The sequence below is a fragment of the Artemia sp. Qi Xiang Cuo genome, chromosome 15, assembly GCF_049724085.1.
Source record: "Artemia sp. Qi Xiang Cuo chromosome 15, ASM4972408v1, whole genome shotgun sequence".
NCBI classification, from domain to species: domain Eukaryota; kingdom Metazoa; phylum Arthropoda; class Branchiopoda; order Anostraca; family Artemiidae; genus Artemia; species Artemia sp. Qi Xiang Cuo.
Genome location: NC_142808.1, coordinates 15,858,209 through 15,885,824, shown reverse-complemented (window position 1 = coordinate 15,885,824; position 27,616 = coordinate 15,858,209). Strand labels below are relative to the sequence as shown.

General features: G+C 36.3%; 1 protein-coding gene across 1 annotated transcript in view; it reads right to left on the bottom strand.

The window, feature by feature from the left end:
• LOC148943379 (NAD(P) transhydrogenase, mitochondrial-like) overlaps nucleotides 1-27,616 on the bottom strand; it is a 100,155-nt gene that overhangs the window by 10,115 nt on the left and 62,424 nt on the right. The window contains exons 14-17 of the mRNA XM_089101643.1: nucleotides 24,032-24,252; nucleotides 16,462-16,613; nucleotides 11,986-12,250; nucleotides 4,098-4,309 (exon numbers count right to left, since the gene is read on the bottom strand). Of these exons, the coding sequence (XP_088957769.1) occupies nucleotides 4,098-4,309; nucleotides 11,986-12,250; nucleotides 16,462-16,613; nucleotides 24,032-24,252 (850 nt within the window). The remainder of the gene's footprint in view (nucleotides 1-4,097; nucleotides 4,310-11,985; nucleotides 12,251-16,461; nucleotides 16,614-24,031; nucleotides 24,253-27,616) is intronic.

Sequence of the window (27,616 nt, the reverse complement as noted above, 5' to 3'; positions counted from 1 at the left end):
ATGCTCATTTCCCAATTAGAGTTACCCAATCAGTTGAAATGCATTATTCTGAAGAATTTGGCAGAAACCCACTTCGGCGAGACCATAGTTTCAGAAGCAGAAATTCAAATTAAGAGTTTTTTAAGCCAGCATAGGCTGATTTAGTCACAATCAGAATGCCCGTCGACTAATTAATGTGTGACTTCTCGTTTTTAACTAATTTATCCCTCTTTAATAACACTGCTTTTAATTATCCCAATATAGAAAGTAATCAGCATGCCAACCCTATAAGCAGCCCCCCTGGTACCTTAGCACAAGCTAGTTGTAAATACCTTGATACTCTAGATTTTTCTACCAATGCGAAGCCAAAACTTGTAAATAATAATTCCCTTAATGTTCTTTGTTTCAACATCAGAAGCATCCGCGATAAGTGGCTAAAGTTTAAAGATTTAATTTCATTCAATGGTGTCTGCCCTTTTGACGTTATAGGATTAACAGAAACATGGCTTTCCAATAATGATGACACTAGTGATTTTTTACTACCTGGTTCCCAAATAATCCATATGCCCAGGAGATTGACAAATTGTTGTGGGGGTATCTCACGTGACTTCTGTTCGAATTTAAATTTTATCATGCTATCAGAGTGCAAAACTATTTCCTCTACACAAATAAATCTCAGCTGCATTTATTCAGTAATTGTTAACACAGTTATCGGTCAAAATTCCTATATAGCCTACTTTCCTTATTTAATCAATCTCTTCTATTTCTAACCTCATGTTTTTGTAATCTGTTTGATGATTTCTCTAATTTTATTAACCTACCCCATAAAAAGGCAATAGTTCTTGGGGACTTTAATTGCAATCTACTCAATGTTGGTAAAAATATTGAATCTGACACTTTTTTTGAATCAGTAACTGCGAGTGGTCTTCTAACCACAATTTTTTTCCCCAGTAGAGTCGATCCTATGAGATCAACTTCAACATTAATTGATAAAATTTTTGTATACACTTCCCTGGGAAATGACCCGCCCTCAAATATAAAATTTTCTGATCTGTCATACCATTTTCCTATTTATTCGTCACTATCTTCGCAACCACTACCTCTACGCTCTAGAATTAATTACCTAACACCTACTAGAAACTACAGCTCTGCAAATATAACCTATTTTATGGATTGCCTAAGAACCACTGACGGGTCCGATGTTTTAAATTTTCAAGAGGCAAATTCTGCCACAAATCGTTTTGCGCAAAGACTAAGTGAGACTATCCATTCAAATTTTCCCAATCGTAAACCTAACCGGAAAAGTATCCCTATATGCCCCTGGATGTCATATAGCCTTATTGTCTCCTCATATCGTAAAAAACAAATTATATAAGTTAGCCTGTGGAACCAGTAGTGACATTGACCTATAAAAATATAAAAAATATAAAATCTAATACACTAAACTCATCCGTGAAGCGAAGAAAAATTATTATTATACAAAATTCTCAATTGCAAATGAAACCTGAAAAATATTTGGTCCACCATTAACGATAAGCTATCAAAAAATAAAAAATCGAAGCCTATGTCTATTTACCCTAAAGGAACAAATTGCAGACTAATTAACCCTTTACGTGCACCTGCTGCTTTTATTAGATAATTTTTCTAATGTTCTCCATGCTAACCTCTACTAATCCTTATCTGCTTTACGCCCTTGCTTCAATGCTAGATCTATGTTTTTCCTTCACAAACGATAGTCATGAAGCACTTCAAATTATCGGTTCTCTCTCTAATAGTCTTACACCTGACTGTCATGGATTAAGTAATAAGCTCCTGAAGACCACATCTCCTTTTGTTTACGAGCCCATCAAGCATATTGCCAACCTATCTTTAACCCAAGGAGTTTTCCCTGATTTACTAAAGTCAGCCATTGTTATTCCAGTTCTTAAAAAGGGCGACCCAACTGAGATAGGTAATTTATCGTACAATCTCAATTCTTCCTGTTATATCCAAAGGGCTCGAGAGAATCATCTTCAGACCTCTGTCTACCTTTCTGTTTGACAGTCAGCACTCTGTTTCTTTGATTTTTCCTCACCAATATGGCTATAGGACGAAATTTTTAACTTCTCATGGTCTAATTGACGCCACACAGTTCATACGCTCACAACGCGACCTTAAAAAACTGTATTGGGGTTATTTTGGATTTTTCTAAGGCTTTTGACATGGTCGATCATAGTATATTAATAAGTAAATTAGATAGTTACGGTATTCGTGGTGTTCCCCTCTCTTGGTTTGATTCTTATCTATCTGGAAGGGTACAAAATGTGAGCTTAGGTGGAGTATCCTCTCAGCCCTTACCGGTTTAGAGGGGTGTCCCGCAAGACTCCGTTCTTACCCCGATTTTATTTCTCCTATATATCAATGATCTTGTTATGGATCTGGGCTCTTCAGTGTATCCTATATTATTTTCTGATGACAGCAACTTCTTAATTACTGGCTCCAATTTACCATCATCAATAACCTCGACCCAGGTACTTCTGAACAGAGTCCAAGCGTGGTGCATTACGAATAACATGACCATTAATAGCAAAAAAGGTCAAATAGAATTATTCAGAGCCTCCTACAACAAAGACGTAATTCAACCTGCTCTTGGTCTCAGGTACTCCTCCGACATCCTCCCGCAAGTGGAGGCTACCAAGTTTTTGGGTGTATTTATTGACTCATGCTTATCATTCTCTAATCATATTTCTTACATCATAGCAAATAATTTTGAGACAAGTAGCTATGATTAACCGTGTGAATTATTTTCTTCCTCCTGACATCCTAGTTACCCTCTATTATTCCTTTATTTTTCCTTACTTTTCATATGCGGATCAGTTGGGGGAAATACAAACCGGTCCTTCACTAAAAAACTCAAATTTGCCAAAAACCGTGCCATTAAAGCAGTTTTTTGGCTTCCCCGTCTATATCCAACCCGTGATTTGTATTCAGGTTTTGACATAGCTCCACTTGATCAAATCATACAAAAATTAAACTTATCGCTTGCTTTCTCTGCTTTCCACAATAATCTTCCACCTCAACTACTAACCTATTATAATATTAATAATTCGGAAGCCCACTGTCTCCGTTCATCCAATAGAGCCTTTAAAATTCCTAAATGCGTTTCTATTGCTGCCCTGCAATCTCCCATTTACAAATCTATTATTCAATGGAACAAAATACCCTCTAGTGTGGATCTAGCCACAAGTTTCTGAAAGTTGTATAAAAATGTAACAAAACTTGATAATATAATTTGATAATTCTACTATTAACCAACTTTCTTCAATTACCCATGTTTTATTCTTCTATTTTTTTTTCAGTGTTTCTTTAATTTTTTCTTTTTTTGGTCCTTAACAAGTTATCTTTATTATTATTATGTCTGTGTTACGTTTTTTCTTGAATAAATTGAATTGAACTCCTTTTATTAAAAAGTTTCTATATATATATATATATATATATATATATATATATATATATATATATATATATATATATATATATATATATATATATATATATATATATATATATATATATATATATATATATATATATATATATATATATATTTAAAATTAATTTCAAAAAAGATAATTTCAGGAGATCAATAACGTTAAAAAAGCTACATCGTAGAGGTTATTGAGTGTTGTTGCTTGTGTCGTATTTTCTTACCAATTTTACGTTTTTCATTATATAGTACGTGCCCTCGAGTTCAAAAGGGTTTTATTGGACTCGTCAGTTTATGCACATTTGAATGATAAGTCACTCGGGGGTTTTGAACAGGTTTTAAACTCCTTCTTCATAGAAGAAACAGCGCTGCCATTTCTCCCTTAGATGCAGCTATTCACCGCCGAAAAAAAACCGCGCGAAGTCAGGGTTTGCTTTGCAGGGACTGGTGATTTTATTTATTGAACGAATTTGTTTTCCTCGAAATACATCTTATCTGTCCTATCTTATAACACTCTGAGTTTTAACTCCTTTTATTGAAAAGTTTCTACCCGGTTTCTACCCGAGTTTCTATCAACTTAATTCCCACCCTTTTTAACTCCTTCTTCTTCATTGAAAAATTAGTTTTTAGTTTAATTCAAATAAAAACTTACCTGTCCAGACTGCCAAACACGAAGCACAGGCATTCCAGCAATTATAGAGTTTGGATCTTCTTCAGCTGCAGAGTTTACAGTGTCATTAGCTCCAATTACAAGGACGAGGTCCGTTTCAGGAAAATCCTCGTTGATCTCTTCCATTTCAAGGACAATGTCATAAGGGACACCAGCTTCAGCGAGCAATACATTCAACTGACCAGGCATACGCCCTAAAAACAAAAATGAAAAGAAGAACAATAGGTCTGACATATGGGGGTTGTCTACTAGCCACGCTGGAGAGAAAGGGCTGAGAAATAATATAGGTATATAGGACTGGATTAGACGTGTCTACGGAACTATTGTACCAGAACAGGATACGAAATCAACCCCAAAAGTCGAACATTCTGTACCCTTAGGATTTTATTTAATTTTAAAGCATTTTTTCGATGATTAAAAAAAGTTCGTGACAACAAACCAAGAGTAAAGAGTGATTCGGCATTATAGTACTAGAAACTAAAAAAAAATTCAATTTTTGATAGCAATATTAATACAAATCATTATATTTTTATGTTGGTTCAAAATATGCAAAATTCATCACGTCTAAAGTTACCCAACCGCTTTGCTTGAATAGCAATGGTCAATAATGTGGATGGAAGAAAACAGGGAACAAAAATCGTTGATGTAGGCCTCCCCCCGCCCCCCCGCCCCCTAGCAAGGGCAAACCAATGTTGTCATGACAATAAAAATCTGTTTTTTCTACTGCAAAGTACTAGGGTGGTCTGAAAAAATTTCGACCTAACATAGATACAAGAATGTTAATCTTAAAATTTATTTTTATTTTTCTGCAGTCTCCTTGTGACTATACACTTCTGTCAACGATGCTCTCGTCTCTTTAATCTGTCAAAATAGTACTCGGCGTTCTTCTCTGCAAGATAATTTTTAACGAAGGTGATTACCTCCTCATTTGACAAAAATCTTTGTCCTCCGAGTGCATTTATCAAACAGTTCGTGGTAACGAACTGTAAGTAAGGAGCGACCCGGCTCAATGGTAACCGAAACTCTAGAAAACGGGTTTTTGATACCAATAGATATATCAAAAGAATCAGATTTCAATGCTGATTTCCAATTTATAACTTTCATCAAGTTTAGTGCTACCCATCAAAAGTTACAAGCCTGAGAAAATTTGGCTGATTTTCAAAAATAAGGGGAAAGACCCCCTAAAAATTATAGAACCTTAATAAAAATTACACCATCATATTCAGCGTATCAGAGAACCCTACTGTAGAGTTTTCAAGCTCCTATCTACAAAAATGTGGAATTTTACATTTTTTGCCAGAATAAAGATCACGGATGCGTGTTTTTTTTTTTTCCCCAGGGGTGATCGTATCAACCCAGTGGTCCTATAAGATCGTGAGAGGACTCATTTGAACGGAAAATAAAAGTTTTAGTTCCCTTTTGGATTGATCAAAAAATGGAGGGTAATAAGGCCCCCTCCCATGTTCATTTTTTTCCAAAAGTCACCCGATCAAAATTTTGAGATAGCCATTTTGTTCAGCATGGGCGAAAATATGATAAATATGTCTTTTAGGGTGACATAATCGCCCGAAGTTCCCAGAGGGAGGGCTAAAAGTTATGAACTTTACCCAATGTTAACATATAGTATTGGTTATTGGGAAGTATACAGACGTTTTCAGGAGGTTTTTTTTTCTGTTAGGGGGAGGGATGGGTCGGTGGTTATGTTGGAGAATCTGTTCATGATGGAAGTTTTCATGGGGCAAGGGAAATTGCCATGAAGGGGGTGCCGGACTTGCCAGCATTATTTATTGGTTATTGGGAAGTATACAACCATTTTCAGGAAGGATTTTTTCTGGGGGGGGGGGGGCTAGTGGCTGGGGTTAATCTTGAGAATATTTACGTGGAGGATGTTTCTTTGGGGTAAGAGACATTTCGATGAAGGGGGCGCCAGATTTCCAAGCATTGGAAATTAAATCGATCATTATACAATCAGAAATTAAATAAAAAAAACAAGCTTTTTCAACTGAAATATAAGAAGGAATATTAGAACTTAAAACGAACAGAAATTATAACGTATGTGAGGGGGTTGTCCCCCAAGTCAATACCTTGCTCTTTACGCTACAGTTTTTTTAGTGCTTTCAAAAGAGCTATCTATTCTAATTAAATGGCCTTTGTGATTCAGTGGTTTTTGAATCTAAATTTTTTTTAACTTTTAACGTAAAGAGCGTGTTATTGACTAAGGGGAGAACCCCTTCATATACGTAATAACATATACGTAATAATAAAACAATAAAAAAACAAGCGATACGGCTCAATAGTAATCGAAACTTTTAAAAACGGAATTTTGATGTCAATAAATGTATCAAAAGAATGTGTTTATAATGCTGATCCTAAATATATAAATTTTATTAAGTTTAGTATTACTCATCAAAGGCTCCAGGCCTGAGAAATTTTACTCGATTTTTTAAAGAGGGGGGAAACATCCCCTACAAGTGAAAGAATTTTAATGAAAATCACACCGTCAGAATTCAGCGTATCAGAAAACCCTATTACATAGGTTTCAAGCTCATATCTGCAAAAATCTGCAACTTTGTATTTTTTGCCAGAAGAAAAATATACGAATATAGAAGTTAGTTACGTAAGTTAATTTGTAAAGACATCCATTTAGCAAAAGAAAAATAAAATTTTTATGCAAATAAAAGCTGCATTAACTAAAAACAATCAGAAATTAAATAAAAAAACAAGTTTTTTAAACTGAAAGTAAGGAGCGACATTAAAACTTAAAACGAACAGAAATTATTCCGTATATGAAAGGGGCTGTCCCCTCCTCAACGCCTCGCTCTTTACGCTAAAGTTTGACTCTGTCTCACAACTTTATTTTTTAAAACAATAAAAAACTTTAGCGTAAAGAGCGAGGCGTTGAGGAGGGGACAGCCCCTTTCATATACGGAATAATTTCTGTTCGTTTTAAGTTTTAATGTCGCTCCTTACTTTCAGTTTAAAAAACTTGTTTTTTATTTAATTAGTTGAGGGAATAGATAGAAGTCACTTGGGGCTATATCTGGTGAATAAGGCGTACGGTCAAAATTCGAACCGCAATTCATGGATTTTCACCATGGCAACTGTTGAGGTGTGAGACGGGGCGTTGTCTTGGTGAAACAGGATTTTTTTTTTTTTTTTTTTTTTGCAAATGTGTCCGTTTATCCGCAATTTCTTCCTTCAGATAGTCAAGTAAAGATGCGCAGTACTCTCCAGTAATGGTTCAGTAATGGCACATGATGGCTGCCCCCCTCCCACTGCACTTCCTGGATGAAGGACCTAGAAACGGAGGTCAGTACCACCAGTTTGGACTTTAACAATCTAGAGCCGTATCCTTTTTTTATTGCTATGATGTTCACAAAGGGTAAATTTGCAATAGAAAATGTGTTAACACAACTTTAATCCTCTTAATCTATATGGGCCTACTATATGGATACTTGTTGGAGGAAATTTCTAGGGGGGCCATATCCCCCCCCTGGAAATTTGGGACTATAAAGTAATTATAAGGAGACCCCCCCCCCGCTCAAAAAAGCAGAATAGGGGAAAACCATGGAAAAAATGTGTATTGCACCATTGTTGACTGCCTGCCAATAGATTTTGACCCTATAAAGCCTTTTTGAAGAAAATCGATTAGGATAACTCCATGACTATCCCAAAAAACACTTGCCATCACTTTTTTAGCCGAAAAACACATTTTGCTTTTTTGGAGCCGGTTCCCCCTTACAGTCCACTGTTTTGACTGTAATTTTGTTCCAGGCGTATGATGGTCTATCCAAGTTTCAACTAGATTAATTAATCAGCGCCAAAACTGTGCCAACAGAGCATTGCAAATGTTCATTCGAACACGTTTTTGGTGTAACGTTAGCAAACGCGGCACCCAAGGCGCGGACACCTAGCTCTTGATTTAATATGTGACATACACGTTCTTTGGACATTATCGTTGCCTCTACGTTAATTCGGCTGTCATTTAACGTCATTTAATGAACTTTAGCGATGTTTTCGACAGTAGTTACAGTTGCTGGACGTCCCGAACGTTCATCATCTCCCAAGCTCTTACGACCACGTTTATATTCAACTGCACAAAATTTCACTGTGGTAAATGACAATGAAGAGTCCCCGTACACAGAATCTAAGTGATCTTTGATTTGCGTAGGCGTATTTCATTTCAAAAACAAATATTTTATGATAGCTCGATACTCGATCTTTTCCATTGTCACACAAACACTAACATAGACTCACTCAAACGACTGTCAAATCAAAACCACGTACTAAAAAAGGCTGAAACTTTGATGCGTTGCTGTTTTAAGATATACAGCTACATCCTCTGACTTTTATTAACGGTTTCTGCCATCTTTACGCTGAGGTCGGGAACTTTTCAAGAGATCCACATTTCAGAATAGTCACTCAAATTGGTAAGCGGAGAGGGCTCAAAATTGCCCCTTTAGATTTCAAGAACTATAATGTATGCATTTTCATTTCAAAAAAGAAAAAATCGAAAAGCACAAATCATGGAAATTACCTTCTCGCACCTTCATTGAAAACAAGTTTATGATCGTACCATACCAATAGTTCTAGAAAACAAGAACGGCCTCATTCACAACGGAAATTAAAATTGCAGTGCCCTTTTTAAGTAGCCAAAAATATTGTGTCACAGCAAAGAGGCGTTTTCTCCCATTGAGAAGCAAAACTACAATTTTGCCCCAAAAAGACTAAGGTTGCTGTCGACTAAAAAACTCTCAGATAGAAAATCGATCTTAAATTATCAAAAGCTTTACAATGAGCTGCCCAGTTTCAGAGCGCCACCTGGTGCTCTGAATGCGCCACCGTAACCTGGTGGCGCATTCCTACTAAGAGTCAAATAGTCGATACAAAATAAAGGATCAATATGGACGTTTATTGTAACACTTCATTTGAGTAAGTTGATTCACATGATGTTTGATCAAATTATGTAGTGATGTAAAATTGTCCATCAGAGTTGGTGGGTCATTGTGTACTGGGGTGGGGGGATGCACCTGATGCCTCAATACCAGCGTTTTAATTTCCAAGGCAGCCTTCAGATAAATATGAAAGAGGGTCTTTTCCTAGGGGGGAAGGGAGATAGAAATTAATCTCAATCCCCCTTCATTGTGACCAAGCTTGATTATGAGTAGTGTTGGGTGATGGCACCTCTGTTATTGGGGAAAATTATTGCTTATTTCAAAGAAGGGGGTTTTCATTGACGTTTCTATGGACAAAATTGGGTTTTATATTTTTTTTCATTTTTGAGAATGCCTTGTAAGGCAGGGATTACTGACAGCCCAACTATTAAGTTGATTTTATGGGATACTAAATTTGACAATTTTTTAGGTAAACTGGAATTTCTATGGAAGAAAACAGCTATGCTGCTAAGTGACACATGGCTATTTGATTATGAAGACTATAATGGCTATTTCATTTTTTACAAGCATTTTATATGTTTGCCTGGCATATGCCAGTAAATTCAACGTATATTCAACATCGTATTAGGGAATTCCACGTTGAAATTGGCCAAACAGTTCGATAAATTTTAAATAAATATATTTTTTTTATATTTCAACCTCTATCCCATAAAGAAAATTTCACTGTGAGTTTTCCTCGCGCTCGAAAACAGCGAATTCTTAGCAATATATGCTGGGCAGGGCTACTGAAAAATATTCTAATATAAATAACGTTGTTCTCATTAATTATTACTGTATAGTTTAAAAATAACAACCAAAATCATTTTTATAACTTTGTAGCGAATAAACTTTAAAAATATTTTTCTTTTATGACAAGGAAGTTCTGTCTCAGGATCCGAACGATTCAGAAGACCTATTTTCTCAGGAAAGACCCATTCCTAGGTCTTTCCAATCCCGACGGTTTTTTTTTCTCCTACAGTCGGCGTTTTTCGTTTTTCCTTTTAAAATCCAGGTCTTTTTTATCCTTTAAATTTTGACGCCATAGGTAAAATGATTCTATCTACAATCTCTCTATTTCTTTCTTTCACCCTCTCAACTCAAGTCAAATCTTTTCCCCTTTATCATATTCTCTTGTCTCCATTAATCATATTGCGTTAAAAAAGAAACAATTAAGGTTTTTTACAAAAAAAAATTGATCTTAATTTCTGAAATTTAATACCCGGCAAGTAAGGGCGTATAAACTTCAAAATTTGCAGAAGAACTAGCAGCAAAGCCTGTCGGATGACAAGCACAATTTTTTTTTTTTTAAGGATCAAATAAAAATTGCTTGTTTCCCTTCGAACACAAAATTTGAAGTCACCTCCCCCTCTAAAACAAATTCCTCCGAAAGTTTCAGCTCAGTCTCAGTCGTGAGAATAAACACGGTCAACTTAGCAAAACTGTGACCTTGGTTATGCTCACTTATGCAAAGATGCAAAGAAAAGACCCTCCTCCCATTTAATAGAATTCGCACAAAATAGTGCAATATCGCACAACCGTGCGCACAAAATAGTGCAATATCAATTTTTTACCGATGAAGGCAACTTCAGTCCAAAACAATATATGTTTTCAATATTTTATTTTTTACCGACGAAAAATAACCTTATTTTTTAGCTCAAATCCGTACCCCCCCCACCCCCACCCCCCAAAAAAAATAACAAAAAAAAAATTTAGTAGTATGATGTCTACAATTTAAAATATACAGCCGGACATGTTAGTTAGTTTTAAATCTTTTGTGCAGTAATAAATATATATAGGCCTATATATATATATATATATATATATATATATATATATATATATATATATATATATATATATATATACGGATTTGTGATAACGTTTTTTTTTAGATTTATGGATATTAACCAATTATAGATATAAGCTAGGTAGACGGTAGATGTGAACAAAGTAGATCGTAGATGCATGGTAGATTTAGATATGAACTAGGACAACATCCCGAGCTCTACACCTTAAAGAATCCACTTTGGCTTTTTTCTATGTAAATTTACCCACCCCCTGAGATTGTTCTAGACTACTTGAATTTCATGCATCCTCGTTGAACATCGTTCTATGAACATCGAGAATGAAAATCAATGTATCGAAACTCACCTGCCGAAATCCAGCTAAGTTTAGCCAAAGCCCAGTGGCGGTTCTGGCCTATCTTGCTCCAGGGACAAAATTTTGATTAGCGCCCCTCCCCTCTCCCCCCAGGTCTCCCACAAAACTTCCAGGCCAAATAAAAAAAAAATATTTATAAACAAAATTACTTTGAATTTATTAATCAATGAATAATTTAGTTTTTAATTATTTTTAATTTATTTAACCATTTTGATTGTTATTAATTGATTTTTTTAAATTAACTTTATTTTATTAATTAATTAATAGCTTATTAATTCTTTTCATTCATTAACTGCACCTTCTACTTTATTTTAATAAAAATAAATTTAAAAAAATTACAAAACGATTACAATCTTTAGACTATTTATTAAAAATTTGGCACCCATAAAATTTCTGCGCCCAGGACAAGTGCCCCTCTAACCCCCCTAAAACCGCCACTGTCAAAGCCTATACTACTTCCCTCTAGATGTTACCAGGTTACGCTTGTCTTCTGCATACAACAGATCTTTTCGAGTCCCAGAATTTTACAGCTGCATGCAATCTTCGCAAATAACTGCGAATTTATTTTAAAAAGAAACTGTAAGATAGAACATTCGCAAAAAGTTGAGAAATGGGTTTATATAACATTGACATACTCGAGAATCAAAGACAGGTTTACACTGTAGCAAATATATGATTGAAAATATTGAAAAATCAAAAATATTTAAACACAACATAAGTCACTGAAATATATTCGAAAGATAACTCACCAGCCTCACCAAAAAAAAACAACTCACCAGCAACAGGATGAATACCAAATCGTACATTCTTTCCTTTAGAACGAAGCAAGTTCACCATTTCAGCAATTGGGTATTGTGCCTTGGCAACACAAAGTCCATAACCAGGAACAATGATTATGTTTTTTGAGTTGGCAATCATTTCTACAGTTCCTTCAGAATTTACTTCAGTGTGTGTTCCAGTGATTTCCATGGGCTTACCACCTCCAGTTGAACTTGTCCCGAAGCCACCGAGAATGACGTTGGGAAGCGATCGATTCATAGCCTGGAAGAAAGAGTTTACAATATCTGAAGGGATATATCTTTATTTCTTTTCCGCCCTTTCCCAATTATAGTCTTAAATAGCATTGGCAACATGTTTAGATTTATTTTTCTTATATTGTGAATTAGACACCTAATACAGAATATCTCTTTATTCATCAACCATGAAGTGTCCTAGCTCGTTACTAATGTTTTTTATATGTTATTAACTACTTTCCTCAACTCATCAAATTTTTCGTTGGTTATATAAAGTTTCTAAATTTTTGAGCCATTTTTCGACCACTTCAGAATATTCAATAACTTCCAAATTATATCAGTAAATGCAATTCCGATTACAGTTCAATTTTACAACATTTATTGATACTGTTAGTGTTTTAATTAAATAAAATTGGAAAAAAATAAACGGGAGATTGGGCACAAGAAAAAGTATAAAACAAACATTGTACAGGAAAGCGTAGCCGTAAGCACACTTGCCTGCAGCCGTGGTGGCTTAGGTTCAAATCTTAAAACAGACAAATTTTTTAAAAATACCTATGTTCTTTCGAGCTCCATTCGTTTTTAACAACCAATTCTCCTAAGATGTTGAAGTCAAGGAGCAAAAAATGAATTTGCTGTCTGATGATAAGTTCAAAATCTTAGGCAGCATTGTGGCAGAAAAACTGCATTAAGAATAAGAATAGCACGAATTTCCGTAAAGTATACAAATAACAAAACTTAAATTCTTTTAATGTTCTTCCGGTTTCTGAAATCTGTATACACATTTCATTTAGGATAACATTTTATAAGTAATTGATTTTTTTTAATGCATTTCTTTCAACTCACCGACTTTTTTGATTGAATGACAGTTTGCAACATATCAATTATTATATTTGTGAGCGATTTTTTAGCCACTTTCGAACGTTTAATCACTTCTATATTTTATTTGTATATACACTTCCTATGACAGTGCAATAATGGATTTGATCAATAGTACATTGATAATAATAATACATTTAATCTAATACTACATCTACCAACAACTTACTGCAGCACTAGGGCGCCAAAGGCCAACACAGCTACGCAAGCTCCTCCTCCATCCCAATCTATTCGAAGCCCCCTTTTTTACACCCTCCCACAAAGTTCCCATTTCCCTTAAATCTGTCCTTACTATATCCTCCCACCCCAGCGAGGACGAACTGTATTCCGTTTAGGCATAGACGGTCGGCTGAAAAGGACAATCTTTGGCAATCTGTCAACCTTGATCCCCAGAACGTGACCTAGCCATTTCAACCTTTCTCTCATTATACCCCTAGAAAGCGATATTGAGCCATAATTTCGTACAGCCTACTGCTTGAACTACGGTCAGTCAGTCGGTGCATTAATATAACACATTGATCATTAATCAATAACATAATACATTGATCAATTGATTCATTGATCAATAATACACTGAATAATAATACACTGATCAATAATAATACATTGATCATTAATGAATTATATTTGATGATAGAGAAATACATACAATAAAATTTCTTGTAAATTTCATGCTTTAATTTAATAAAATCGGTAAAACAATACAGTAACATCGCATCAAGATTTTATCATTCAAGGATCGCATCACGACTGAGATGGAATATCACAACTGATATGGAATATCACAACTGAGATGGAATATCACAACTGAGATGGAATATCACAACTGAGATGGAATATCACAACTGAGAGGGAATATCACAACTGAGAGGGAATATCACAACTGATATGGAATATCACGACTTATAGGTAATATCACAACTGAGATGGAATATCACAACTGAGATTAAACAACACAACTGATATGAAATATCACAACTGAGATAGAATATCACGACAGAGAGGGAATAACACAAGTGAGAGGGACTATCACCACTGAGAGGTAACATCACATCTTAGAGGAAATATCACAACTGAGAGGTAATATCACAACTGAGATTTACTAACACAACTGAGATGGAATATCACAACTGAGAGGGAACATCACAACTGAGAGGGAATATCACAACTGAGGGACTATCACAACTGAAATGGAATATCACAACTGAGAGGGAATATCACAACTAAGAAGGAATATCACAACTGAGAGGGAATATCACAACTGAGAGCGAATATCACAACTGATAGGGAATATCACAACTGAGAGGGAATATCACAACTGAGATGGAATAACACAACTCAGGTGGAATATCACAACTGAGATAGAATATCACAACTGAGATGGAATATCACAACTGAGAGGGAATATCACAACTGAGAGAGAATATCACTACTGAGATGGAATATCACAACTGAGAGGGAATATCACAACTGAGATGGAACATCACAACTGATATGGAATATCACAACTGAGAGGGAATATCACAACTGAGATGGAATATCACAACTGAGATGGAATATCACAACTGAGAGGGAATATCACAACTGAGAGGGAATATCACCACTGAGTTGGAATATCACAACTGATAGGGAATATCACAACTTAGATGGAATATCACAACTGAGATGAAATATCACAACTGAGAGGGAATATCACTACTGAGATGGAATATCACAACTGAGAGGGAATATCACAACTGAGATGGAACATCACAACTTATATGGAATATCACAACTGAGAGGGAATATCACAACTGAGAGTTAATATCACAACTGAGGGAATATCACAACTGAGATGGAATATCACAACTGAGAGGGAATATCACAACTGAGGGAATATCACAACTGAGATGGAATATCACAACTGAGAGCGAATATCACAACTAGGAAGGAATATCACAACTGAGAGTGAATATCACAACTGAGATCGAATATCACAACTGAGAGGGAATATCACAACTGAGAGGGAATATCACAACTGAGATGGAATATCACAACTGAGTGGGAATATCACAACTGAGAGGGAATATCACAACTGAGAGGGAATATCACAACTGAGATCGAATATCCCAACTGAGAGTGAATACCGTATAGTAGTTAGAAATGTCAAGAATGCAAAAGTTTGCATAAGAATAAATACAGTTTCATAATGATAAAATCGGAAAACTAAAATGTTGATTACAATAAATAAAATGTTTCTTCTAAAATTTGTTTTCAAAATAAAACTAAAAAGAAGAAAATACTCACGCAATTTTGTACCCCCCCCCCCCCAACAAAACTTCTGGATACGGCTTTGATCGAGGTGTATCGTTAATCATTACAAGTAGAAACGTCGTACGTAAAAAAAGATAGGATTTTACATAGCTTCATCTTTTTAACTCATTTTCCTCAACCTACCGACTTTTTCCATTTACTAGGCAAGCCCAATGTTCAACACTCAATGGAGGGCAGAATTTTAACATGGGGCTTGCCTATCTCTTTTACCCTTTAGTAAAAAAAGCATTCCTTTTTAGTATCAGTATCTCCACCCATGTTTTCGCCCATCGGGAGAGCCCCGCCTGCCAGCTTCAGACTAGCTCGTCCTCCAGAAGAGAGGGGAGAGTCAACCAACATTAGTCAGCCTACAAAGGCAAGGAACACTCACAATCATTAATAGCAAAAGAACTTCCTTCTCCCTCATTGAATTGCTCTCAAGGGGGTGCTTTGGGCATGCGAAACACACCCTGGCTTCATTTCGGTAGCCACTATTGGCTTCAATCCACCCAATCTCGGAAGTGTTTCCAAAAATGCCCTGCCTTAGGGTCAGACACTGGGTATGATACCCAGTGACTGGACGGTGACTAAAATCAGCAGTAGTATGGCCGAAATTGCGCCTACTAATTTCCGGAGCACCACGACCGGAGCTAGATTTTCACCCCCCCCCCCTGCTTCAATTATAACATTTACTGTTTGTTAGAGTAATCTGCTGAATGCATACGCATTAATATTTTACCATCCAAGAATGTGTTTAATTTACAATTCGTATCTTTGTAATATCATTTGCACTCTTCAGTTTTCCACTGCCTTTTAGTAGCCATTATAAGGGCTTTTGATCCGAGACAATAATCAACTTACGACCTAGTAGACAGGGTCTAAAATTCCTTAAACAAGACATTATAGCAAGCACCTCTGTCATAACATGAATGCTATAATGCAGTCTCATTAGATATCTTATAAGTAAATTGCGAAAAAAAAAAAACCTCCACGGCCTTGTCAAATATAGCAGACTTGTGAGGCCCAAATCCATAATTCGAGACCTATTCCTAAACAAAGACGCGTTACCTTGCACATAATGTAAGATAAAATAGCTCCAGAGGATCCAATCATAGCGCCAACAATTGTCATTAAGTTGTTGTTAAGCATAAATCCTTCAGCACATAAGGCCCAACCAGAATAGCTGTTAAGCACCGTAATAACAACAGGCATATCAGCGCCTAGAAAAAAGAGTAAAATTAACCAAGCAAGCACTAGATTACAGTCAAATATCAACGTGATTAATAACTATTTTATAGGTCTCCGATAAAAAATTGTTTCAGAGTAGGGAGACATTCTTATAATACTTTCTGCGCATTGAATTTTAAGAATTTTCACATAATTTGTGAACACAGTATTTTTTTTTTCTTGAATTTATTGATAAGTACATTTGTTAAGTACAGTTAAGTTATTATAATAACAACGACCTTAACTTACAGTAAAGGTCGTTCATGAACATCATAAGCTAGGAGGACAAAAGCGGGTCGTATGGACATCGGCACGGCGGACAAGCAATAGCACTTTATGAATGTTCATATATACGAATAATTGGTTTAATGAGCGTTTGATCAACAAAACTTGGACGTACTTGACATTGATAATGCTGAAACCTGACCGGCATCAGATTCAAGAAAATTCCCTACTCTTTCACAGGAAATATTGATAATGAATAAGCCTGACCAGCAGCAGATCCAAGAGGAATCCCCCACCCCCTCGTTGAGGATATTAATAAGGTTGAGGCCTGATCAGCAGTAAATCCTAGAGGAATCACCCCCTATTCGTTGGGAATATTAATAATACTGAAGGTAGACCAGCAGCAGATCCAAGAGAAATCACTCTTCTTCATTGGAGATACTAATAATGTTGAAGGCTGACGAGCAGCAGATCCAAGAAAAATTATCTCCACCCATTCATTGGAGATACTGATAATCTTGAGGTCTGACCAGCAGCACATCCAAGATGAATCTCGCGCCTCTCATTGAGGATATCGATATTGTTCAGGCCTAATTACCAGCAGGTCCAAGAGTAATCACCCCCTATTCGTTGAGAATATTAATAATGTTGAGCCTGACCAGCAGTAGATCCAAGAGGAATCACTCCGCTTTGTTGGGGATATTGATAATGTTGAAGACTGACCAGCAGCAAATCCAAGAGAAATCACTCTTCTTCATTGGAGATACTGATAATGTTGAAGGCTGACCAGCCGCAGATCCAAGAGAAAATTACCATCCCCCATTCATTGGAGATATCGATATTCTTGAGGTCTGACCAGCAGCAGATCCAAGAGAAATAACTCTTCCTTTATTAAAGATACTGATAATGTTGAAGGCTGACCACCAGCACAACCAAGAGAAATTACCCCTCCCCCTTCAGTGGTGATACTGATAATGTTAAAGGCTTACCAGCAGCAGATCCAAGAGAAATTCCCCCCTCCCCCCCCTGGCCATGAAAAAAGCTCACTTTAGTGGTTTTTTTTTCTTTTTTTTTTTTTTTTTACAATATTTGTACAAATATAGCCAGTAACAAGACAAAAGAACAATTACGAAAATATATTTTTCAAATAAAAGATGTGAAGCTCAACTGAACAACCAAAAAAGAGAAAAAAAAATTCTAGGAAATAGATAGGACTAAAGCAATTGAAAAATAATAAACAAACAAGGAAACAAAAACGTGAATATTCCACCGGTATAAAACAAGGTGTCTGTAAGGCAAAATTAGGAGCGAGAAAAAAAAACAGAGTAAAGGTAAATCAAGAAAAAAGAAATGAATAAAAAAAAAAAATAACAACAAATCTTGCTTAATATCAATAAAAAAACTACTACTTTTGTATTATATTAATCAACACAAGTTTTTGTACAAAATAAGTTTTTCAAAAAAAAGTAAAGAACTCCATTAAACCAAAAAGAAAAAACATAGAATCAAATAATCTACCAAGCATACAACTACCACAAATCAGTATCAATAAATAAATGAAACCCAAAACAAACAGAAATTAAAATAAGTCAAAGTCAAAACGAGTAGAAATTAATCTGAGTAGAGTTCTAAACCCTATGCTTTCTAAAAGCTAGAATATAATTTGTACTTTACTGAAAAAAATTCAAATGAATTTACTAAAAAATGTACATTGTCAGTTTAATATACATATGTTGATATTTATTCCTTATAATCTTAATTATTTTTTTATTTCTTAAAGTCATAAAAATGAAAACATTAAAAGAATTTTTTCAGTAAAGTACAAATTATATTCTAGCTTTTAGAAAGCATAGGGTTTAGAACCCTACTCAGATTAATTTCTGCTTGTTTTGAGTTTAACTTATTTTAATTTCTATTTATTTTGGGTTTCATTTATTTATTGATACTGATTTGTGGTAGTTGTATGCTTGGTAGATTATTTGATTCTACTTATTTTTTCATTTTTGGTTTAATAGAGTTCTTTAATTTTTTCTTAAGTTTTCTTGATTAATTTCTGTTCGTTTTATATTGACATAGTCTTTTTCAGGGAGAAAGACTGAGCCTCTTCTGAAGTTAAACAACCATCCCTTCTATAAAAACTTTAATACCCCTTGGCATAACTTACAACCCTTGCCCCTAATCTCTGGGGTTTGTTTCAACCCCAAAAGTCTTATTGTATGATATTTAGACTATTTTGAATAGAATGGCTATATCGAAATTTCTATTAGACACATTTCGGGACAATACGACGTGTGTAGGGGGGAGGGGGTAGCTGCCCTCTGATCACTTTGACTCTTAAAAAGAGCACTAGAGTGTCTGAATACCAATCCAATGAGCTCCCTCCGAAGTTTATATGACTACACTTTCTGTAAAAACCTTATCTGACCCCAGGGTCTAGCTTGAGACCCTTGCCCCGAAATCTGGGGGGATTTGTTATCCTCAAAGACATAATTTCCAGACCTTTCTGATGAGCTAAACAAAATGGTCATATCAAAGTTTGCCCTCTGATGACTTTCGACTAATAAAAAAGGGCACTAGTCTCTCAATTTCCGATCGAATGAGCCTTTTTTAAAGCAGCTACGACAAAACTTTCTTTAAAAACGTGTTATCGCCAAAGGGAACGATTTAGGGCCCTTGTCATAAATGATATTGGGGTGGATTTTCATTCTCAAAGCCACTATTGCCCAACCTTTTAATTGTGTAGAACAACGTGTTCACATCCCCGTTGCATTGGAAATGTTTGGGGAAGTGATGAGCATGGTCGGTAGATGGGAGGCAATTCTCCCTCCCGATTACATTTGACTATTAAAAAGGGCAATAGCCCTCTCAATTTTCAATCGAAAGAGCCCTTATTGAAGTTTTTACGACAACACTTTCTATAAACATTATGAGCCCCCAGGGCATAACTTACAACCTTAGCCCTGAGAGCTGTGAGGGGGTTATCATACTTAAAAACATAATTTCCGGACCCTTCAAGTACGTTCAACAAAATGGCTATATCAAAATGTTTATCGGAAGTGTTTGAGTAAATGATGGGCGTGGGGGGCATTCGCCCTCCGATGTCTATCTCAAAATTTTTATTGGATGTATTTGGGGAAATGGTGGGCGTGACAGGGGCGTTAGTTGCCTTCCAATCACCTTCGACTATTAAAAAGGTTTTATTTAATGCTTTATTTTAGTTATACTGACTGTAACGTGTTTTATTTAAATTATATAAAAAAAAACATGCCCAAAATAACCGTGAGAGGGGGGTTAATTGCCCTGCAATCACTTTCGACTATTAAAAAGGCACTAGCCCTTTGAATTTCCAATCGAATGAAACCTTTTTCAGGTTTCTACGACAAAGATTTCAATAAACACCTTATATGCCCCCAGGGTAGAACTTACAACCGTAGTCCTGAGGGTTCTGGGGGAGTGACATCCTTAAAGACCGAATATCCCGAAGTTTCAAATATGTTAAAGGAAATCGTTATTTCAAAATTTAGATTGGAAGTTTCGGAAAATTGCGAGCGCGAAACGGGAGTTTCCTGACTTCCAATTAATTTTAGCTCTTGAAAAGGGCACTAGCCCTCTCAATTTCCAATCCAATGAGCCGTTTTTGAAGTTTCTAGGACAACACTATCAATAAAAACCTTATATGCCCCCAGGGCATAACTTACAACCATTGTCCTGAGGGTTGTGGCAGGAGGGCAGAATTGTCATCCTCAAAGACTGAATTTCCAGAACTTTCAACTAAGTTGAACAAAATGAATATCCCAAAATTTTGATTGGATGTGTTTGAGGAAATGTGGGTGTGAGAGGGGAGTTTGTTGCCCTCCAATTACTTTCGACTATTAAAAAGAGCACTAGCCATTTCAATTTCCAATCGAATGAGCCCTTTTGGAACTATCAGCAGCAGAGATTTCTATACAAAACTTTACATACCCCCAGTTAATAACTTACAACCCGTGCCCTGAGGGCTTGGGCGGGTGGTTGCCATCCTTAAATACCTAATTTCCAAAAGTTTCACCTACGTTGAACAAAATGATTATCTAAAAATTTTGATTGGATGTGTTTGCGGAAAAGGTGGGCGTGAGAGGGGGGTTAGTTTCCCTCAAGTTACGTTTGACTATTAATAAGAACAATATCCCTTTTATTATGCAATTGAATGCTCCATTTTTGAAGCTTCAACGACAGAACTTTGAATAAAAACTTAATATGCCCCCAGGGCATAACTTATAACCCTTACTCTGAGTGAGTTATCATCCTCAAACACCCAATTTCCAGAACTTTTAACTACGTTGAACAAAATGGCGATCTCAAAATTTTGTTTGAATGTGTTTGGATAAATGGTGGGCGTGAGAAGGAGGTTAGTTGCCCTCCAATCACTTTCGACTAATAAAAAGGGCACTAGCCATTTCAATTTCCAATCGAATGAGCCCTTTTTGAAGTTTAAACGACAACACTTTCTATGAAAACCTTATAAGCCCCCAGGGCATAACTTACAACCCTTGCCCTGAGGGCTGTGGGGGGATAGTCTTCCTCACAAGCATAATTTCTATCTAGAAATCAACTCCGCTGAACAAAATGGTTAGCTCAGAGTTTTGATAGGATTTGTCTGAGGAAAGGGTGGGCGTAAGAGTGGGTTAGTTACCCTCCAATCACTTTCGACTATTAAAAAGGGCACTAGCACTCTCAACTTATAATCGAATGAGCACATTTTGAAGTTTTTAAGACAATGCTTTCTATAAAAGCCTGATATGCCCCCAGGGCATAACTTAGAACCCGTACCCTGAGGGCTGTGGGGGAAGTGTCCTCCTCAAAAACATAATTTCTCTCTGGAAATCAACTACGTTGAACAAAATGGCTATCTCAAAATTTTGATTGGATGTGTTTGGGGAAATGGTGGGACCCCTTTTCAAAATTTCTAAGACAACTCCTTCGATACGAAGTGCCCTGGTCTAGAAAAAAAAATAATAATACATTGTGCCAACATCGTTCTTTACTTACACAGCGCTACTGCGCTGCCTATGATAATTTACAACTAACCTGACGTCCACTTCATACAACAGGTAAACTAAAGCCTGACGAGCAAATTTATAAAGCAAGATAAAGGAAAGATAAAACAAGATAACAATAAGATAAGGCAATCTATCCTAATGCCTTCGTCTGTTTCTGATGATGGCTCTGAGAGTTTACATCTTTTGATTTTGGCCTGAAGGCAAGTAGGGAAGGCTGCTCACAGCCAGGTTAAGACAAATAGGTGACAAATTTTATCTTTAAGTCAGTGGCACCAATTGATAAAAATATGTAGGGGAGCTGGGGAAATAGTTTAGTATATAGTACTTTTGATAACAAAAACAACAGGGCCATGGCTGCAAAAAATATAAGGAAAAAAGATTAACGTATAAAAACGATGAAAAAGAATAAATTAAAATAAATTAAACAAAACGATTGTAACACGAAAAAACACCGCGTCAGATTTCAAACGCAAATGAACATCCAGTTTCTCATCAATTCTTCCACCCAAAGCTTTTCCCCTCGTTTACTCTAAAACTTCTTTTCTCTTATCCCTTAACCCTTCACACTTCCCCAGAAAATGCAACAAATTTTTCTCCTACTCTCCGCACATCGGACAACTCTTCACTATAACCCTTCCCAAATACCTTATTCTCTACAAGACATCACTTGTTCAATATCATCTCTAGAAAACACAGCTCAAAAATAATCATCCTCTCCACATGTCTCTTTTACCATAAAATACAAACCATGAAAGTCAGACCTAGCACACCCACTTCTGAATTTTCTGATCAACTAAAACTGAATGTACTATTTAGACACTTCTCCAACTTCCCTACCCCTTCCATAGCCCCCATTCCACACGGATCATCTCTCACGGCAAATGTCCCCCTCAATTGACAGTACTGACTTCGTAAGTGCATTCTGTTCTGTCTCACGTCTCTGGAATTGAGGTTTAACTATCGAAAATTTTATGTTTTGTTTTGTGGGGGGAGGGGGTAGGAGGAAATTTTTCCGGGGGGAAAGTAAATTTTAAATTTTTGCGTCAGGTTAAAAATAAAACAACTAACGTAAAATCATAATAAATAATAAATAAATAAAGTAAATTTCAAATAAAATTAATTAATTAAAATTAAAAATAATAAACAAATTTAAATTTAAAAAATAATAATAAAAAATAAGAATATTTATTCTCCTGTCCCCCTCACAAAAAAGAACATATCATGGTTTTAATTATTTATATGTCTGTTTTCAGACAAGCTCTATGGCTATTATACACTAACAGTCCCAAAAGCATTTAGTTGCAGAGAAACGAACATGATCTAATACAATAATGGCTAGTTTGTCCTGCTTTCTGTAACCCGGTTTTATTAAGATGGAACCATAACTGGTACCGTTGAATCAAGGGTAGGCAACTTAAAATAGATGGTATATTAGTTGATCCTGTCATTCCATGTCATATCCATGAAATCTTACTATTGGGAGTGATATTTTCGGTATTCAGTACTACAGTAAAAAATCGACTGTAATAGTGCTAAAATGGCAATTCGTGTTACAGGTGGCAACCCTGAGCCCGTGCTACAGTGCTAAACATAATTAAATAATGCTAAAATAGCAGTTTCTTGCTACAGATGGCAACGCTGTCACCGATTGTGCCCTTTAATGCAGAGTTTACGTTGCAACCGTCTAGGTCTAAACGGAAAGCAATTTGTCCTCAGTTGGGGTGAGAGGATGTCATAAGGAAAAATTTAAGGGAAATGAGAACTTCCTGAGAGAGTGTAAAAAATGAGGCTCTGAATAGATTGGGATGAAGAAGGAGCATACGTAGCTGTATCGACCTCAGGCGGCTTGATGCTGCAGTGAGTTGTTAGTAGTAGTGGTTACCTTCCAACTGGATGATATTTCGTTACCAATCCATTGAATAGTTTTCATTAAAGAATCAAGCCAAATTCTCATTAAACGAACAATAAAACTATGCCTACCATGCCCCATGACGGGAAGAGAAAGAGGGAGAGAGAGAGAGAGAGAGAAAGAGAGAGAGAGAGAGAGAGAGAGAGAGAGAGAGAGAGAGAGAGAGAGAGAGAGAGAGAGAGAGAGAGAGAGAGAGAGAGAGAGAGAGAGAGAGAGATAGCTTAAAAAATTAACATACCTCCAATAGCCGCAGTTAAAGTAACTCCCATAGTTGTTGAAAGGGCAGTAGTAGCACCGAGCATAGACAGACCAGTAGCCATAGATGGGTCGTAGAAGTAGTACCCCATTGCACCAATATTGGCAAGGAGTAGACCTGCGTTAAGAGCATGTCTCCCAGGGAGAAGAAGAGGGGAGGAGTTTAGTATACCTTGAAGCTTGCCATAGGCAACAAGCGATCCACTGTGAAAGAGAAAAAATAAGGTCAACATTTCAACCGTAAAATAAAGAAAATGAGGAAAAAGAACTCCAAGAAATAATAACTAAACTCTAGGAGAATCCCTACCTCCAAGCAGCGATATGAGGGCTACCCCCTCCCCCCTCCCCAAAAAAAAACTTATTTGGAAAAAAAGATCAACAACCCCTCTGTGAATTTATGCGCCAATTCATCTAATATTTAGAAACAATTCTGATTTTTCGAGTTGTAAATGTTGAGTCGCTTAGAACACCAAAAGCTACACCTACTTTCCTATCCTTCATTAAAAAAGGGAGGAAATTCGAGGAACAGTGTTAATGAGATAACAGCTATGAACACATCATGATTGTGCAATCATTTTACTTATTGCGGTGGCGATAGACAACCCAACGGAAGACAACCAGTGATGAATCTAGTTTAGAATTGCTTCCCAGATTTAGCTTACTCAGTGGCTGTTCTGGCCCCTCTTGCCCCCCCCCCCTGTCTCCCAAAAATGTTCAAGGCAAACTTTAACAAAACTTTTCATTTATTTAAATCTGACTTTTCTTACTTTATATGGGAAAATAATAATTTCGGATTCAACTTGCTTATACTTACTACCAACTTCACCCTCTACTGTATTTCAATAAAACTCAATTTCAAAAATTACAAAATGATTTTAAATGTTAGGTTATTCATTTGAAATTTTGCGATCCTAAAATTTTGGCATCCGGGGCAAGTGCCCTCTCTGTACCCCCCCCCCCCCTAAAAAAATTGCCTCTGAGCTTACTATACGCATTTCATCCGTTCTATATAAATGAACCTGAACACCACAACTAATTTCTAAATCCAACAATTCACCCTGGAAAATGCATCACGACAAACAACAACAAAAACTTATTTGAACAAGTTATTTATTTTCGTGACTGAAACCGAACCTTTCTGTCCGCCATTCAAAAACCACTATATTATTATTTCGATTATTTTCTGTGTTAAAAGTCACTTTTGGTTTAACTGCACGGTTAAGTGAAGCAATTCACGTTTTTCCTAGCAATTTCGTAGATATTGAAACAATTTTAAACACTAAAGCTACGAGCCTGAGAAACACCAACGAAACGACAAGTGATCACAATAAAAATCATAAAATTCAGCATCAGCATATCAGAGAACCTTGCATATCAGCATCAGCATATCAGCATCAGCATATCAGAGAACCTTACTGTGGTGGTTTATAGCTCTTCTCTAGAAAAAAAGGGACTTTTGCATTTTTTTTTCCCCACGGAAGAGTGATCAAGGATGCGTGTTTATTTTATTTTTTTCAGGGTTGATCGTATCCAACTGATGGTCCTAGAAGATTAGAAGAGGGCAGACTCGAAAGAAGACTAAAAAACTTAGCACCCTATTAAAGTGACCAGAAAGATTGTGGCGTTTTATACCATTTTGTGGCACATGACAACGACATTGCCCCAGGAAGGACCAAGTTGCTATTGATTAAAAACTATGAGACCAAGGACCTAGGACCTATGACTATGGACCTAGGACTATGAAAACTAAGGACCAAGTTGCTATTGATTAAAAACTATGAGATAGCGAACGGATTTAAAAGTATAAAAAAAGTAAATTTTAGGCTTTCCAGTTGCAAAGAAAGTAGTGCCACACGGTGGCGTATTCATTCCTGAAAATTCTCATAGTCCAAGCTAGAGAAATGTTAATACGGACATTTATCTTAATGCTTGATCCGACTAAGTTGATTCACTGTATTTTTCATGGAAATATGTTTAACAATACATAACTGTACATCAGCTATTACGAAGAAGGTCCGGTGGGTATAGAAGGGGGGGGGCAAGGGTGGTAGAAGCCTAAAAGAGTGTATTTCAATGTCCAAGCCTTGTGATAAATATAAGGAGGGGTATGCGAGGGGGGGGGGGTGTATTTGTTAATCTCGCATCTCCCTTCATTTAGGGTAAGCCTGAAAAAGGGAGCTGCGGGGTGATATCTCCCTTCTAATTACAAAAAAAATGTTTCAGACATTTATTTTAAAGCTTCATTAACTGAACTGATTGGCTTCAGATTATATAAAATACTATATAAATGTGCATCCGCTGTAATGAAAGAGGGGCAGATCCTCAAAGGGTGCATTTTAATGTCCAAACAGTCCTAACTCTCATTGAACCTTCAGATAAATGTAGAATGGGAAGAGGAGGTAGAATTTGATATCCAACTCCCCTTGAAGTCTGGGAATATTTTTGGTCAACGCCTTTATTGTTGCTGCCGAGGGAGGAGTAATAAGGCTCCTCCCATTGCGACAATATTTCTCTGTGTAGCATAAAATATTACATTCACATGCCTACCGGCACAGAGGAACACGCAAAATGGGGCATCACGAGCCTCGCCAGGAAATTTCTTGGGGGAGGGGGAGGGGTTGGTAAGTACTATATTGACCTTTGTTTTCAGCAATTTTAGATCGTAATATTTCTCTTTTCCCACTTACATACAGTGTTATTTGAACATCAGAGCCCTATTGTAGATATCGCGACGGTTTCAGTCGTTTAGAAGATCAAAAGCCAAGCAAAATTTTCGTCCGTATGAACAACAATACCCCTTTACGTCCAACCTAAATTCCCTAGCAAAAATATCAATAAAAATTTACTTAACAAAACTACTGCTCATAGAAAACTTTGACTTAACAATTTAGTCAAAAATTTTAATTGCAGTCCAGCATTTTAATTCTTAAGCAGAAAAGCTGAAAAAGCGGGATGTTACCAATCTATTTACAACAGCCAACACATATAATTTAACAGCAAGAAATTGGGAGCTTATGAAGCCGGTAGCCCGAATCACATCTTGGTTAGGCCTGAGCAGGATTCAAAACGACAAGAAATTAAATAAGAAAAAAAGGTTTTTTCAACTAAAAGTAAGGAGCAACATTAAAACTTAAAACGAACAGAAATTATTCTGCATATCAGGGGGACTACCCCGTCTTCAACCCCTCACTCTTTATGCAAACTATTTATATTTTGCACTAGTTCTTTAAGAGCGACTGCTGAAACACTATGATCTGAATAATGAGCTTTTCAAAAGCACTAAAAAACTAACATAAGGAGTGAGGGATAGAGGAGGGGGCAGCTTCCCTCATATACAGAATAATTTCTGTTCGTTTTAAGTTTAAATACGCGACTGAATAACCGCAAACTCTACAATAGGGTTTTCAGATGCTTCAATACACTGTATATATGTGTTGATTAAAAGATTTTACATAAGAAGGAATTTGAGAATTATTACCATTTAAAATCACCGAAACCAAAGCTCCTGGTAGTACTTGCCCCCCCCCCCCCAAAAAAAATACTCCTGGCAAGGCTCATTATACCCCGC